The 17,973-nt window shown below is 43.5% G+C and overlaps 1 protein-coding gene across 2 annotated transcripts in view; it reads right to left on the reverse strand.

Moving 5' to 3' along the window:
• Positions 1 to 1,361: 1,361 nt before the first annotated feature.
• The window catches only part of nt5c2a (5'-nucleotidase, cytosolic IIa), a 36,213-nt gene continuing 19,601 nt past the window's right edge, over positions 1,362 to 17,973 (reverse strand). For both annotated transcript variants that reach the window (XM_063191364.1, XM_063191363.1), the window contains exons 9-18: positions 16,597 to 16,650; positions 16,396 to 16,479; positions 16,230 to 16,271; positions 15,205 to 15,312; positions 13,883 to 13,949; positions 13,265 to 13,435; positions 11,169 to 11,220; positions 10,512 to 10,572; positions 5,960 to 6,136; positions 1,362 to 5,319 (exon numbers count right to left, since the gene is read on the reverse strand). In XM_063191364.1, the coding sequence (XP_063047434.1) occupies positions 5,071 to 5,319; positions 5,960 to 6,136; positions 10,512 to 10,572; positions 11,169 to 11,220; positions 13,265 to 13,435; positions 13,883 to 13,949; positions 15,205 to 15,312; positions 16,230 to 16,271; positions 16,396 to 16,479; positions 16,597 to 16,650 (1,065 nt within the window). In that variant the 3' untranslated portion in view covers positions 1,362 to 5,070. The remainder of the gene's footprint in view (positions 5,320 to 5,959; positions 6,137 to 10,511; positions 10,573 to 11,168; positions 11,221 to 13,264; positions 13,436 to 13,882; positions 13,950 to 15,204; positions 15,313 to 16,229; positions 16,272 to 16,395; positions 16,480 to 16,596; positions 16,651 to 17,973) is intronic.

Here is a 17,973-nt window from a genome sequence, read left to right on the forward strand (position 1 = left end):
CTCACCCCAACCTCTCCCCTGAATGTCATAGTCAGGAGATGGGCCTACCCTGCACAGCCAGCAGAAGGCAGCGCTGCCCGCTGTAGAGCAGAGCCGTATGGACCTACTCCACAAGGCAGCTGACGGACACAGTTGACAGACACGGACATGTGGCTAGTCTGGAGGAGCTGACTGGAGCTGCAGAGGGACACCTGTTGCATTTTCTTCAATGAAGGACTGACTGACTGACTGACTGACTGACTGACTGACTGACTGACTGACTGACTGACTGACTGACTGACTGAATGAATGAATGAATGAATGAATGAATGAATGAATGAATGAATGAATGAACCAGAAATGTACAGTATAAACAGACATTTCAAATGTAGAAAGCTTTTAAATGCATACTTATAGTGTCAACCCGAAGAGAAAATAGTATAATATATCTACAGTATATATATATATATATAAGATAGTGTATATATATATAAAAAATATATATATACTGTATATACTGTTAATGATGTTGATAAATATAACCCACATTACACTTGTGGTCTATTATCAGGTTTACCACTTCTTGTAATTAATGAATGGTCTGATTACGCTTCATGGGGAGGGTGTTGGATTCTCTTCAATGAAGGACTGAATGAATGAATGAATGACTGACTGAATGAAGGATTGACTGATTGATTGAATGAATGAATAAATGAATGAACAAACTAGAAATGCACTCAGAGAGTGCAGACATCCGCCAGGAAGCTGTTCGATGGAACATGTGACTATGTGAACTCAGTGGTCCCGTCAGTTCTGTCCCCAAGCTGATCACCAGGGGGCCTCGTGTACTGTACTAAAACTTCCCTAGATTTCTGACTGAATCTTTGGCTAAGTGAAAATCTGAAAACAATTTCAAAGTATCAGTTCATGCATAAACAGGTTTTCATGCCGATTCACGTAGTATATCCAATTTCACATGAAATTTAACACACGTGTATTTCTTTGTGTGAAATCGTGAAAATTGTGTTTTTTTGTGTGCATAAGCAAGCTTGAGTGACTTGAATGAGTACACCCCTCATATTTCACCCCTCAAGATTTTTAAGGATATCTTTTCATTCGACAACATTTAAGAAAGTTCAGTGTACTCACTTCTGTGACTACTATTATATGTGTAGAAATCTATTTGTGCTTGGGATTTCTTGAATCTATATACTTGTTACTTTTAATTCATGTGTGATGCCGTCACCCAAAGTCACAAGTGTCCCAAAGTTTTAGTGCATTTGAACTTACAATTGAAAATCATGCTGTTTAAAAATATTATTTTAATATGAAATCATAGTATAAAATTATATTATTTAATTAATAACTCGCGAGAAGTTTTATTCTATTTATTTCTTTATTTGGAACATACTGTGGGAAACCAATATTGTAAACGTTTGCAAGAAACAGTAACATAAGGAAAAACACCAAGCAGCAGGCAATTGACATATATAATATTACTCGCATTCCCATTCCAAAAATAAAATAAAACCCTGATGAAGGAGTTATTTGTAACAACATAATGTTCAACATAACATAACCAAAGAAAGCTATCCTCTTGGCAGTAGAGACTAAGCCATAAGCAGGCATTCTGCACAACCGTTCAAATCTTACGAATAAAAGTATCGAAAGAACACCAACAAAATGAAAACCAAACCAAAGCAAAGGCCCTGCAGGTTAAGGCATCCTGAGCCCTCTCTTAAAACTTGACCTATATGCTCATCCATCACTTGCAGTAGTATATGAGGGACTCTCCACACACATATGAAACATTCACTCAACTCAACACACACGCAAGATTCACACACTCAAGGCATGTACAGGAATACACACTCAATTTGTTCTTTGAAGACGGAACTATTAATTTCAGAGATCATTGATGACAATGACGACTGGACTGACAATGATGGCTGGATTAGAGATCAGGTCCATTACACCTGAATCAAAATATTTCAACATTCTGCATTCTGGACCCATTACCAAAGAATCGTCTAGAAGAGTAAGATACTTCAGCCTCGTACTTTTCTGGGATGCATGTAATGTCAGGTGAACGCCCCTTTAGGAGACCTTCTGTTAGGAGACCTTTGCAGTCTTGCGGTTGAGAATAAATGGAGTTCCCTTAGCACTGTGGATGGCGGTAGCGCACATATCGTGCAAGCTGACACCCACCAAACATCACAAAAATAGAAGAATAAGGAGGGGATAACGCCAACTTAGGAGACCACACTTAAGCAGATTCTGCATTGGGTGGGCGGACTTTGAATGATCTTTCTCTACTGAAGGATTCTGGACCCATTACAGTTCTTCCACAGCACTGTCTTTGCAATCTCTCATTTCAGAGACAGGCCAAGGGTCTGTGCTGCACTCCACTGGTGAGTTTTGCACTACTGTAGGAGTGAATTCAGGTAAAATGGGCCACTTTGGGTTATCTGCTTATATGCACACAAAAAAGTGGCCCAATTTACCTGAACTCACCATATACTAAGGAAGTGAGGCCACAGCAAGAGGATGTGGACATGGTCATCTAACTTGCTGTGGTGCTGTGTTAATACTTGCTGATCGCCATCAGTCTTGGCAACTCTTTCGTTTCAGTACTAGTCACGGGAACATGGGAGTGTATTTCTTTTTAAAAAATACAAATAAAAAATAAAAAACTACTGCATTATCCACTCACACTCACAGGGCTCCCCTTTGCAATAAGGAATAATGACCTTTCATTTGAAAAAGAAAAAGAAACACACACATATACACACAAAATACTTGTCTTTGTATGAAACACAAAAATATAACAAAACAAAAAAAATAAATTCAGCATTTACAAAGGAGCATAGAACGATTAAAAAAATAAAGAATAAAATCGAAACGCTAATAATCTCTTCCAGTCTCGTAGGAGTGCAAGTCATGTCAGTGCTACTTGGCGTCTAAAATTATCCCAGGTGGCAGACGAGATGAGAGGAGACGGACCTGACAACAGGTACGTACAGTATATATACTAGTAGCAAGGCCAGATTAAGGTGGCCGGGGGGCCCTAGCCAACAGGTTGCTGTAGGCCCCTCGAAAGGCAAATTTTTCAACAATATTACATAGGCGGCGTCACAATTCCAAACTAGGAATTGAGGATGAAATGTCTGCCAACCGTGGAGAGGGGTTTCGCAATACTGTATCTTGTCAATTATGCAATTGCGAGCATTTCCATTCATGGAAAACCAACTCCAACATTTCTATTTATTTCATTGCAGGTTACTGACATGGGTTTGGTTTGAATACATCATTTTATGCTATGGAAGAAGGCGCCCAATTGCAGTGTTAGAAATACTTGTCGTTTTGTGGATTTAGCGGATGATCTAGTGGTTATATTGACCAAACTGCTGCGTATGAAGTCCCATGCAGACTAATTAGGCTGCAGACCCAACTGTATATACTGATATTGCATTTCCATATGATCAAAATAAAAACCTAAGGCTGGCACTTTTAACACCGTTGCATGCATAATTTGGAGGGCAATAACTGGAGCGACTTTGACTGGTGTCCCCTCAGAGCGAATAAAAAGTTGTGGCCAAAAATATATATAAATATTTTATATATATATATATATATATATATATATGCAGTTCATTCTTTCTCAAAACTATACATGTAACCGAAAGGTTGAAAAGATCAAAAGAAAAAACAAAAAGTTTCAGTTTCAGGTCCATTTCCAAACTTCCTCACGTGCCAACAAAAAAAAAAAGGAAGAAGAGTTTGGTCACTGAAACAGTCCTCGTATGGTTCCCGCTTTCAAATGAAATAAAAACAAGGAACGCAACTTTAAAACAATCCGATAAGATTATCCAACCCCAACCTCTATACCGATGAGGTGCCCACGGTTAGTTTCCCAGTAGGAAAAACAAGATACATTCCTCAGTCCTCATAAGGTTCCTTTAACACAAAATAAAAACAAAGAACGCCAAAAACCCCCCATAGATTATTTACCTGTAACCTTTACAGGCAAGGAAACACAGGGGTTAGCAAGACGGAAGATGGAAGAAACAAAAAAATGCATCCACATTCATTCAAAAATTAAACACTCGTCTACAATGCGGCCGACCGGATTCATTGCGGACCCTTCCCCGTCTCTCTCTCCCAACTCACTTCCTGTCTCTCCTCCACTGTCCTGTCTGATCATAAACAATACATGTTTGAAAAGCCCCAAAAAATACTTGAAAAAAAAAAGATATTGACTGCCGCCAAATGCACCCCTGCTTCCCTAAAAAAAGTTTGCGTGTCACTTCCCCTCTAAATCCCCCCCAATAAAAATCCTGCTAAGGACCAGTAGCCAAAGCCATAGACATACACTGTATATAATACATATATACATCTATATTAGGTCTACGGGGCAAAAACACAACACCTTTTCTTTCCTTACTCCTTCTTGCACCGCCTTACGCCTCCTCCTCCACCTCCTCCGCCTTACTCCTCCACCACCTCCATCTCCTTACTCCTCTTGCTCCTGTTCATAGAGGTAGAAAATAACACTAGAGAGGACACAGCAATTTGCGACAGCACTGGGAAATGGCAGCTGGAGCTTCCCAACTTCTGTAGGTAATGTACTTTCAGGCAATGCAAGTCAATGGAGAACACGCCCACCCCTGTCAAGAAATTAACTAAAACTGTGTAAATATAAAGTAACACTTTAATCAAAGACCAGATTTGAAATGTCAGGCTACATATCTACTGAAATCATATGAGTCGATAAAATACATTTAAAAATCAAATAATATATTTTATGAACATAGTTAGCAACACACTTCAACTATTGTCCTTGTATAGTGTGTTGATGGACATTTTCACATGATTAAGCCATTTTTGACAGAGGTGAGCCTCGTTCTCCGTTAATTTCCATTTCTCTGATCTACCTACAGATAATGGCCGCTACAGATTGCCGTAAAAGGGGGGGCGGTGTCCTCTCTAGTGTTATTTTCTACCTCTATGCTCCTACTCCATCTCCTTACTCCTTCTCCTCCTGCACTGCCTTCCTCCTCCTCCTCCTCCTCCTCCTCCTCCTGTACCACCTTACTCCTCCTCCTCCTCCTCCTCCTCTTCTTCCTCTTCGTCATCGTCCTCGTCGTGGCAGTGGGTGATCTCCTGGGGGGTGGTGGGGAAGAGGTGTGGCGGCTGGATCTCGCTGATGGAGCGCGTCAGCTGGTGCCGCTTGCACTCGTGCTCGCGGAAGTCCAGCGCGTGGCGGTTGCGCGTTGCCAGGGGCGACTCGGTGTCGTTGATGTTCACGTTGGTGTGCTCCACCGTCGACTCGTGAGGCATCTGTCAAGTGTGCGTGCGTGTGTGTGTGTGCGTGTGTGTGTGTGTGTGTGTGTGTGTGTGTGTGTGTGTGTGTGTGTGTGTGTGTGTGTGTGTGTGTGTGTGTGTGTGTGTGTGTGTGTGTGTGTGTGTGTGTGTGTGTGTGTGTGTGTGTGTGTGTGTGTGTGGCAAGACACACAAAGGGGGAGAGAGCAATAAGTGCATTTGGATCAGTGAGAGACAGGGAAAACACAAGTACACAACGATAGCAACAATCAAGAGATGGCAAGCTGGCCCTGTGGCCAATCTGAGATGGCAAGCTGGCCTCTTGGCCAATCAGAGGAGGCAAGCTGGCCTCTTGGCCAATCAGGAGATGGCAAGCTGGCCCTGCAGCCAATCAGAAATGGGAAGCTGGCCCTGTGGCCTATCAGAAATGGGAAGCTGGCCTCTTGGGCAATCAAGAGATGGTAAGCTGGCCCTGCAGCCAATCAGAAATGGGAAGCTGGCCCTGTGGCCTATCAGAGAAGAGAAGCTGGCCCCTTGGCCAATCAAGGGAAGGGAAGTTGACCCCTTGGCCAATCCTGGCTGCATGGGAGGGGGGTCCAAGGACACCAGGGCTCCCATATATTTGTTAAGATATTTGTTAAGATATTCAAACACTCACCAGTACGTGTGCGGCCCTGAAGAGATAGCTGAATGGGTAGTAGAGGAGGTTGATGAAGGAGGCGGCGTACAGGTCGGCGTAGCGCATCACCTGCGAGGCGAACAGCGTCTGGCGAGAGCCGCTGCGGAACAGGCTTCCCATCATGCCATAGCACATGTCCATGTCATGGGTCACTTTCTACACAGGAGAGAGATAAAGAGAGGCATATCATATCAGGTGAGAGAGAGAGAGAGAGAGAGAGAGAGAGAGAGAGGCAGAGAGAGAGAAAGAGAGGCAGAGAGAGAGAAAGAGAGGCAGAGAGAGAGAGAGAGAGAGGCAGAGAGAGAGAGAGAGAGAGAGAGAGAGGCAGAGAGAGAGAGAGAGAGAGAGAGAGGCAGAGGGAGAGAAAGAGAGGCAGAGAGAGAGAGAGAGAGAGAGGCAGAGAGAGAGAGAGAGGGATACCAGGTGAGTGAGACAGAGAGAGAGAGAGAGAGAGAGAGAGAGAGAGAGAGAGAGAGAGAGAGAGAGAGAGAGAGAGAGAGAGAGAGAGAGAGAGAGAGAGAGAGAGAGAGGGCCACTGCCACGGAACAGGCTGCACATTATCGCCGTAGCACCACTGACTTGTATATAGCACATCATGTCCATGTCATGGGTCACTTTCTACACAGGAGAGGAGAAGAAAGAGAAACCATATAGTATTTTACTTTACTACAACTTTTTGAACTTTTAATGCATGTATATTATCTGTATGGTTTTTAATTGAAATGAAGTGATATACTTTAAAATTAGGACCCCAGGAAGAGTAGCAAACTCCTATGGCACAAGCTAAGGAAATAGAATGAAACAGAGCCATCATGCCGTAATGTGTGTGTGTGTGTGTGTGTGTGTGTGTGTGTGTGTGTGTGTGCGTGTGTGTGTGTGTGTGTGTGTGTGTGTGTGTGTGTGTGTGTGTGTGTGTGTGTGTGTGTGTGTGTGTGTGCGCGCGCGCGGGTGTGTGTGTGTGTGTGTGTGTGTGTGTGTGTGTCACATGTCCATGTCAGGGGTAGTCAGGAAATACAAATATTGTTTCTGAGCTCCAGAAAAATCGGCAACTCCTCCCACTTTGTCGGGAAGCAAACAACCAGTAGCAAACCAAGGGAGGCGGGTCACAACCATGCTGTTTCGGAAATGTTAATTGTTATGCTCTTGGTCAAACCAAGTCTCGAAGAGATTTGAAAGTCGATGATAATCAGGCTATGTCAGGGGTCACTGACATTTCTCCACTCATATGAGATCAATGGCTACGCTTACACGAGACATTTCACTCAGAATTAACTCACTTTAGTTCAGAATAAAGCTTAATTCCGCTTTGAAAACGTCACGTAAACACTTCCCAATTCAGAATTAAATGAAAGATCAAAGCCAACTCGAACAAACTATTTAATTCTGAGCTATTATTTCGGAATTAAAAACGTCACGTAAACGTAGCCAATGTCAAACTGTGTCTAGACCAAAAACCCTCCCTACCTCCAACCTGTCAATGACGAATGTGCATTTGGGGTCACCATAATGTTTGTGTTTGGCTCTGGACCCAAACCCAAACCCATCCTTAAAGGTGCACTGTGTAGGAGGTGGCCAGAATAGGTATTGCACCTATGCTTTGCACCTCATTGAAATTGTGCTGCCTATTGCAGAATTTGATCTTTTCATGAATATTGAAGATTGATTGAAGTAATAAACTAGTATTTACTAGTATGACTAAAGCACAGTAAGTTCTGCAGCTAAAAATGTCTATTTCTGGAAATTCAAAATGTATGTATGAAAAGTGCAATATTCATATTGTCATATTGAATACTTAAAATGTGACGGTAGTAGAAAGTATTTGCTAAAAAGGTAACATTTGTGAATAGGCAGCATGAATTCTGGAAATTAACTACTGAAAATATTACATGGTGCACCTTTAACCCAAACTTGTCGGTAAAGAAAAAAGAAAAACTGCAAGCAGAGAAATGTCCGCCTTGACAATTTGTTGAGCAGAATTTTGCCTGCCTTGCAAATGTCAGATTTCACAGATTTGTCCGCCCGGCTTCCTTTGCAAATTTCATGAGCAGAGATTTGTCTGGATACCAATACTACAGGACTACTGTTAGCGACTAGCATTTTGACAGACTGTAATGGAAAAGCCCAGCGTTTTACTCTCTGCACACAGGAAAGTGGAGTGTTTAACCTTGCTGATCTTACTCTGCCATTTAAATTCATTGGAGTTCTGGGGTGCATTTCTCAAAAGAGAAGTTGTTAGCCTGTTAGCAACTTCGGTAGTTGCCAACGGGAAAATGCACTGAAAACAACAAAGTAGCAAATGTAGTCAGCAACTTTGGTTTCGAGATATCCACCCATGAATTCAAATTAAAACCCATATTGTGCTTTACTGACATGACCGTTACGATATAGCGTCGCAAAAGCATACAAATAACAAAACAAATGTGTGGATATAGTTACCTTAACCAATCAGTAACGGACTTCGCGGGTGAGTTCTGCGTCACCACTCTCAACTGTTTGCCGATAGGCTAAACACTGAGAGAACCGAGCTGGAGGCTTTTGCCAGACGATATATGCGGAGCCAAAATCTTTGGGTGGAGTACATAGGATGGCGTCGCCAGGCTAGGTGTTTCACTTATTTTAACAACGAAACAGGCATAAGTAAATGTGTAAGTCTTTTAAAACCTGCCAGCCTGTCAATAGCCTATTCCAAAATACTTGGATCTTGTACCTCAATGCTTGTCTCTTGGGTCCAAATAAAAGTAATCAGACTTAGAGTTCTCAACGGGTCGGGTCAGCCCGAAAAACCCGACGGGCCCTTTGGGTTCGGGCCGGGTTCGGGCCGAAAATATAAGCATATGGCTCGGGTCGGTTCGGTCCGCGGGCTCAATCTTTTCCGCCCAGTGAAAAAAAAAAAAATCAGTTCTGCTGTTTACCGTGAATCATGGCGAATTTCCCCTTGATGGGTCAGTAAAGCTAGACCTATCTATCTAAATATATGTAGGCCTGCGTAACGAAGGTCTGGCAGGCTGCTGCATGCAACCTTGCGCAGTGCATTATTTGTAAATCACAAGGTACCAGAACGCAAAACAAACATCACATCACAGCGATGATGAGTTGGAAAGAGGTCCCGGAACGCACAGAAAAACTACATTGGCTACAATTACGCAAACTAATAAAAACAGGGAAAAAGTTCTTAGATGCAATTTTAACGATATTGAGTCCCATGTCAGCTCATGGAACCATACTTTTGTTTCTTAATACAAGGGACCGTTGGCAATCCAATGACTAGGCTACTTTAAACAACAGCCATAGTAGGCCTAGCATATTAAATGCTGTAATGACAACAACCAATATTTTTAGTTTGATCGCTAACTTTATTGCTTAGTAGTCTCAGCAAATGCAGTGCATGGAAATTATGTTTTCCCCATGAGGTGAAACGAAACCGAAGCGGTCTTCTACATAGGCTATACTAGAAAGGACAGTGGCTTTCCAATTAGGTTATCCTTTCCACGTATTCACACAACGTTGGCATATGCGTATTAAACGTTAAATCCACGCTTTGTTGGCGACTTTGTTGCATATAATTTGGCTAATCCGCATGTGCTGTTGCGATATGCCACTTCACTATTTAAATGGCTCGTGCACCGATGGTAAGCGAGCGGCAGCGAAGGTGCCGGTAGACTTGGCTTTTCACACTGACTGTCTGCTCGCGCTGCGGTCTGGTTGAAAATCCCCTCAGCAAATGTTTTATTTGGAGCGTGTAGGCCCTGTTTGAATGAAATATCACCTTGTCTTTGCTGTTTTCGTGCTCAAATTGACTTTTAAGCAACTGTCGGGTCTTGGGGCGCACACACATGCGGAGCGCTCGCCAGCCGAGGAAGATCTCATCCTCTCACCTATCTGTCTTTTTTGCTACATGGCTGATCAATGCACCAACCGTAGCCCAGGTGCCACTAGAAATTAGTATGTCCAAAACCTTGTGTGCCGACCAACATTTTATGAAACTTTTAAACAATGTTTGGCACAGCCAGGCTTTCCATCTCATCCAACCTATATGAACAAACAAGGAGGGAGGGGCAACTTCACGTAGCCTACATTTAATCAGATACACGGGGTGGAAATGTAGTAAGCCTACATTTAGAAGTCAAAACAAAAGGTGGATAGATTGTTGTTGCCGTGAAGAGGTGGTTATTGAAATCGCGCTGTGGATGATTCTGCTTAAATAGCAAGAACGTTTCCCCATTTCATATTATGTTTCTATTGTGGAAAATATCTTTTCCCTAGGTTTTTAAGTGGGTTATGCAATTTACTGCACATAAGTGCCCTTAAAGACCCACCACAACCCGTCATTCTCCATAGGATAACGTGGGGAAACTCGACCCCCGACTTCGGGCCTCGGGCCGGGTTCGGTTAGATAATTCTAGTGATGTGTCGGGTAACATCGGGCTCGGGCTTTAAAAGCCACGGGCCGGGTAGGGTCGGGTTGACATTTTCAGGCCCGTTGAGAACTCTAATCAGACTTGCGTTTCCTGTACCATACATTGTGTAATACCTTAATTCTCCTCTGGAGGGAGCTGATGTCAGGTCTCTCATTGCTGCTGCTGTCCAAGTGCCTAGAGAGAGGGGGAGCAGAATGGAAGTGAGTGACAGAAGAAACAAAAAAAGAGTGAGAGTGTGAGAGAGAGAGAGAGAGAGAGAGAGAGAGAGAGAGAGAGAGAGAGAGAGAGAGAGAGAGAGAGAGAGAGAGAGAGAGAGAGAGAAAGAGAGAGAGAGAGAGAGAGAGGGAGAAACGGAGTGTGGAAAGGCAGCACAGTTAAGTAAGAGAGTTTTTATTCTATTAGTGGCAAGAGAGAGAAAAAAAAGCAGGAGGGCAAGAGAGGGGGAAGAGAGAGGGACGAGAGAGAGAGAGAGAGAGAGAGAGATGTGGGGCAGGGAACACAAACGTCAACGAGGGTGGCGGTGGTGTTGGGGATTGAGAGAGAGATGTGGGGCAGGGAACACAAACGTCATCGAGGGTGGAAAGGGGTGAGAAAGGGAAAGGGGTGAGAGAGAAGGGGGTGAGAGATGGGCCGTTTATAAATAGCACAGAATGTGTTTGAGTCGTATTTGTCAGGCCGGTGGCCTCAGCATGAGTGGAGAGCCCACAGCATTTCTGACAAGAGACTGGGGGACTGGGAAGAGAGGACGAACGAGTTACGTCCCGACTTACTTGTAGAGTTCGGCAAGGAATATATCCAGGCTCTGCAACTCCTCGAACAGAGCTGAAAGAGAAAGAGAGAGAGAGAGAGAGAGAGAGAGAGAGAGAGAGAGATGAGCGAGAAAGAGAGAGAGAGAGAGAGAGAGAGAGAGAGAGACATTAATCAGCTGAAGAGACATGGGGCCTATACTAAGAAGCTGGTTCAGGAGTAAACCAGGTTAAGTCAAGAGGTAAATCATCTAATAGAAGAGCCTGGAGTCCTCATTTTCTTCAGATTGACGATTAGATGATTTACCTCTTAACTCAACCTGGTTTACCCCTGAACCAGCTTCTTAGTACCACCCCTCTGGTTGTGGGGGTAAACAGGGCAAGAGAGGGTCGTCCGTCCTTCACTACTGTAACCATACACTCCCCGCCTGTCACAGCTGCTATTTCTGGTCCGAGCTCTTGGCATGGCATATTTTCGTGGAAAGTAAAGGGGGCATCCAGTACAAACACCGTGGTATCTGACTTAGCCCCAGCCAGCGGCCCCTGACAACCATGCAGCCATGTCAAGTCTAATGGCTTTCCAGAAAACAATAGAACGTGGTCATGGCCATACCAGTCATACCACCTCATGTAAAGGGAAAAACTCTTGTCTTTTTTTAGTTGGCAATACAGTAACAAGAGCGAAACTGAATTAAAAAAAATGAATGAACATGGGCAATTCCTTACACGTCGTTAACAACATCAATCATCACAGTCGTGAAAGTAACCCCAATGAACCTCCTGTGTTAAGTTTGTTCATTTTTCCTTGAGTTATCCAAACAACGCTTAAACTTGAGAGGGCCAACAGTAGGTGCCAGTCAAACTGAAATGGGATATCATCCGCTATGATGTGTGGGGTAACAGATGGGTGGCACGGGGTAAGCAGAGGGGGAGGAGAGAGAGTGTGGATGGGAAAACTCTGGGCCAACTTACTGCTCTTTGTAAAAAGGTGTCATTCAATGTTTCAGAAAATAGAAATCCTCCCACAAATGTAATCAAATCTGCTCTGGCTGGCTCCAATAAGTCCTCAAGATAGCTGAACTAGCTAACTCTTTGAAGAGACTCTAGGCCAACTAACTGCTGGGGAAGGCTAAGGAGATGACCCATGCTGGACTCGAACCTGGGACCCTTGGTGTATTACGCCTGTTGAGAGTATATAGATATATAGATATACTGTCAATGATTACGCCACAGCACCTACAAACCCATTTGCACAGGATTATTTGAGCGAACTTGTAGGCTAAAATAGATATTTGTGACAGTTTAAGATTGTTTGTGGTGTTTCAGCCATAATAATAAGTTGAAAAATATTCTTTACCGGTATTCTTTTTTCACCACTAATCTAGGGCGACCTCATGTGGGGTTCATGACCCCAAGGTTGAAAACCACTGCACTAACCGCTCTTGTCTTCTGAAATGTGTTTTTGAATCTGTGGTGCTGTGGCACTAAAGGGTGATTTATGCTCCAAAATCAACTTCACTGTGTCATGATGCAGACCATGATATTTTTCCCCCCTCCGCAGTGACTTGGTTAACGACGCAGTTAACAGCAGCAGGAGCCGCTGTGATTGGTTCTCTCGACCAGCCAGCTCTGTCCTGGAGAACAAAAAGCTACTTCCTTATTTTAACCTTCGTCGGGCTACGGACTGTGAGCTCTTCATTAAATAAGTTGCCCGTGCTTTGTAGTTTCATTTATTTACACGACAAGTGCGCTTGCAAGTTACGACGCTGAAGTTATATCGGGACAGTTGAACAGTGTTTCGGAGGAAACATTCCACTTCGTGCGACCTATTCTCGACAATGAGCCACTTCCTCGTTCCAAACTACCCACGGTGGCTGCTAGTGGGATCAAAACTGCATGTGACATAAATATTAAATGTTTAATTTTCATTGTCGAAGTCGTCGAGTCTGTCACGTCTAGTTTACTCCTTGTATTGAAGGCAGCTTGAACATTTCACGATCCGCCCCCGTCTCTCTCTCCCGTTACCTGTCCCAGTCTTCACTGTCCTGTCTAAATAAAGTTGAACCCTTTCCCCTCACCCACCTACCCCCCAAACAAAAAAAGAAAACCCCTACACTAACCACTCTTGTCGGTCCAGACGTGCAGCTCCTGGGCCAGCTCGGGGATGATGAGGAAGGTCCTCCAGCCCTGGCGCTTCTTGGACTTCAGGATGTCACCGAAGATGTGGTCGCCGATGTAGAGGATGTCCTTACCCTTGGCACCCAGCAGGTCACACACGATATCAGAGGAGCCTGGAGCAGGAGGAGGAGAGGAGGAGGATGAGGAGAGGAGAGGAGAGGAGAGGAGGAGAAGGAGAGGAGAGAAGAGGAGAGGAGAGAAGAGGAGAGGAGAGAAGAGGGGAGAGGAGAGGAGAGGAGAGGAGAGGAGGAAGAGGAGCGGAGGAGGAGGAGAGGAGAGGAAAAGTTCTCATCAACTCAATCGACTCCTAATCAAATATATAAACAAGGTGGACTATTTCTTTAAAAAAAAAGGTCCAGAATAGATGAGTTAAATGTGGACCCATATAGAAAACATAAACATGGATTAAGTTTATTCCAAGGAAAAATGTACAAATTGCATGAATACTTCGAATAGTTAGAAGTGCAGTAGAGTGCAAGCTAAAAATAGTATTGAGTGTGAGCTGTACTGTACTGTGCTGTAGGCAGTGATAAGGACATGATGTTCTTGGCTTGGCTCACCTCCAGAGTACACAATGCCATGCTGCAGAGGTCCAGTGTAGGTCCCAATCTTCAGACGGCCCGTGGTCTGCAAGGAGGAACCAGCAAAGTGTAACAAAGAAAAATAAAGCATGCACAGCCGTCTCAAAAAGATTGGGTGCAGGAGGACTAGGAAAGTCACATGAAAACTGTAAATAAAGTCTGATACAAAGCTGCCGTTTCTCTTACGTCATGCCCGAAAGGTCACATTAAAGAAAGAGAAATTGGAGCTTGGTGTTGCTGACTTTATTTTCAGTTTTCAAGGTTGTTTTCATGCTTTTCATGCAGTTGTTATGCTGCCTTTACTTGTTGGGCTGTGGGATCTTGAAAACTGTAAATAAAGTCTGATACAAAGCTGCTGTTTCTCTTACAGCATGCCCAAAACGTCACATTAAAGAAAGAGAAATGGGAGCTTGGTGTTGCTGACTTTCAGTTTTCAAGGTCGTTTTCATGCAGTTTTCATGCTGCCTTTACTTGTTGGGCTGTGGGATCTTGAAAACTGTAAATAAAGTCTGAAACACCAAGCTCCTGTTTCTCTTACTTTATTTAATGTGACGTTTTGGGCAGCATGCCCCTCATCAGACATTGGGCAGTCCATTTGGGAGTCCTGGGGTGCATTTCTCGAAACCAAAGCTGCTAACTACATTAGCTTCTTTGTTGTTTGCAATGCAATTTCCCATTGCCAACTACCGAAGTTGCTAACTGGCTAACAACTACGCTTTCAAGAAACACACCCCTGAGTTGATTCCACTTTGCTGCACTAGTGACGCGTCCTACGACTCATCTTGGTCTACCATATTGAAGATCTTTGCTGTAGCTAGCAACAACAGATATCTCAGGACTGTGATATTTTTGGCACTAGCTTACTCCGCTGGCAACCCGGGTTCGATTCCGGCCCGGGACATTTGTCAGTCTTTCTCCGTCTCTCTCTGCCCACAGGTTTCCGGTCTCTCTGTCACTATCTTGTCTCAAATAATGCACAAAAGCCCCCCAAAAAACCCTTTAAAAATATATATGAGTGTGCTATTTTTAGGGCTGAGAGGACTCACCGTTAGCCTGATTGTCATCGACTTTCAAATCTCTTCAAGACTTGGTCTGACCAAGAGCATAACAAATAACATTTCCCAAATGGAATTTTTCAAACGGTCTCCCTAGGTTTACTTATGATTGTTTGCCTCCCAACAAAGTGGGAGGAGTTCCCGATTCTGCGGGAACTTAAGAAAGTACTTGCATTGCTCTTAACCTCACTGGTAGCAACGCTGAAGCTGTTGCGTCACTAGGAGGGCATAGCCTGGTTAACTCACCGTGTCCACCTGCCGCAGCACTGTGCCCTCTCCAAAGAACAGCGGCTTGCGGGCGTCCACCAAGATCAGGTCAAAGTAGGACTGCCAGGGCCGATGGGGAGTCCCAACCTACACAACGCGCCAGGAGAGCGGAAAAGAATAAGAAGAGAAAGGTGAAATTACAATAAAGACACATAGTACATTACATAATATGGCACTTAGCTGATACTTGTTTAAAAAAAAATAGCTGCAAAAATGACTCTACTTGGACCATACTAGAAAACATTTGTTTATTACTCAGTAAACTTTCATGTAAAGATCAAATTTGGCAGTAGGCAGCCCAGTTTCAATGAGAAGCATAGTTGCAGTACCTTTTTTGACCATTTCCTGCACAGTGTCCCTTTAAATGCTACTTTCTCTACTCCATTTCATGTTTTTATGTACATCTTGTTTTTATTCTCTATGAAGCACATCGGATTGCATTTACAGTATGTATGAAATGCACAATATAAGTAAACATGACTTGACTTCTATTCCATGGGCGGGGAACCTGAGGCTGTCTTATACAGGCCCCAATATCATTTGAATGTTATGCAGATTTGCATGAAATATGGCATGTTTTGTAAAGCAAGCTCAGAAATTACATTCACAATACAATTAAGCTATATTTTCAGGAGACCTAGTGAAGGTGGAGTCTGTTGTAATGGTGGCCACCTTTAATATAGGCCTTAAGTGCAGGGTCCAAGTTCGAGTCCCAGTCTCATTTTTCCCAAAGTCCTAACAAGTCACCATATATTCTATGAACAATCTTGACAACTACTTTTGGTCATAAATTCATCTCCATAACATCCCCACACTGCTATGCATGCCCCCTATAGGCCTATTGGTCCTGGTTAAGGTCAAATCATTTGTGACTCAAGTCCAAGTCACAAGTCAAAAGTCCACTTCTCTGCAACTAACGTTATTATTTACCATGGAGCTTTGCCACCATGCCTGGCTGTGTGGCACTATGACTCATGTAAAAAACAAATAAACAGCACACTTACTTTTGGGCCATGGGGCAAGTCAAACAGGAACGTCATGATTTTCTGAGGAGACAGCGGTCAAAGAACAAGCTCTATTAAAACACTTCACGATAGAGATGATGCATTTTTTAAGCAAAAGTTAAACAACTGTATGTCAGAAAAATAGGAAAATTCAGCAGCAACCTACATCAGTGTACTTGTAGTCGCTGTTTGTGACCAGGAACACCTTTGAAACTTCATTCATTCGGCTCAAGAGAAGTGGCAGTTTTCCCTAGTTTCAGAGAGAGAAAAAAAAGATCAGGGAAATGTCCCATGGGGCGTGGTGAAGAACCAAAACCAAAATCCGGAGACCATTGAAAAGTAATGACGTATCAAGAAAAGAACTCACATCTTTCACCACATACTTCTCAAGGTTTTCAACCGTCTTCTCCTTCAGTGTACCCTAAATTTTAAACACAAGACACTGATTTTACGTTAAAAGTAAACAAATACTGTACAACACTGTTTTTGCAGAAAATGCCTGTAAAACAAAGACTGAAGACCGTAAGGGTGAACTAAGAAGCCGGTTCAGGAGTAGACCAGGTTAAGTTAAGGTGCCGGTATGCTTGCTGCAAGATACGCGAGCGCGTGCACGATTCGTTCATGAACGCGTTAACGTGCGTATTTAATGTCAATTTCGCACGCGTTGGACACGGCAGCCAAATGCGTGCGTCAGGTGCAATATCTTCAAACTCGCTGGGGGCGATCGTAATATGGACTGCGCAGTTCCACGCGTGTGCTTGATATGAACACGACAATGGCAGCAACTTTTAAGAGCGTCTCATTGAGTTTGTCCGAAATTTCAAACATTTGTGATCATACTTCCTTGTTGCACTTTGAAAAAGGAGCATGCACATACAGGAGTAGTAGCAGTATTCTTTCCTTGCCCAGGGAGCCCCTCTTTTTGTTTTGTTGTTTTCCTTGCCATCTGTGTTCCCAATTTCCCCATCCCAATGCTGCGTGCTCTCTACCCCCTGGATGATACCGCCAGTATTTTGCGTCTTGGTCAACTGCTTTTGAAGCAAGCATGTGCTGTCGGTTGCTCGCGGTGACGCGCGTAATTTACAGCTCGCAGCAAGCATACCGGCACCTTTAAGAGGTAAATCATCTAAAAGAAGAGCCCGGAGTCCTCATTTCCTGAAGAACCAGCTTCTTAGTACAGGCCCCAGTAGACTGGAGCCAAGGCCAACGTAGGTACATTCCAATATGCGGACTCCCGTCCTCCACTTGTGCTTGTGGCCTCGCGTTTTGCTGACACCCCGCCTCGATGGAGAAAACAATAACGTTTCCCCGCTGTCAGCCTCGTCGCAACAACTGGAAGCATTAACAGTGTTGCGGACTTTTATTATTTACTTCAGTTATTTTATTTTGTCCATCACCTGTGCCACTGATGTGCACGCATTCTCTGCCTTCTTACCTTGAAATTAGGGATGCAAATTATCGATTAATTCATTAATCATTAGTTGATAGCCTTATCGATCGACTTAATTGATAAGCGGCGGTTTCCCCCCGAAATCTCAATGTTTCAAAATAAAAAAACCTACTAATTCTAAAACTTCTAATTAAAAATTGAGATAAAATACCACATTTAAATTAATTCTATTTCAATTCTTTAATCCAAAGGTTATTTAAATATTCCCACTATTCACACCCCTCTTCACACACACTCTTCACATGCCCATATCACCTCTTGTTAGTTGAATTGTCGATTAATTGCGCTTAATGT

The sequence above is a fragment of the Engraulis encrasicolus genome, chromosome 24 (assembly GCF_034702125.1).
Source record: "Engraulis encrasicolus isolate BLACKSEA-1 chromosome 24, IST_EnEncr_1.0, whole genome shotgun sequence".
NCBI lineage: Eukaryota > Metazoa > Chordata > Actinopteri > Clupeiformes > Engraulidae > Engraulis > Engraulis encrasicolus.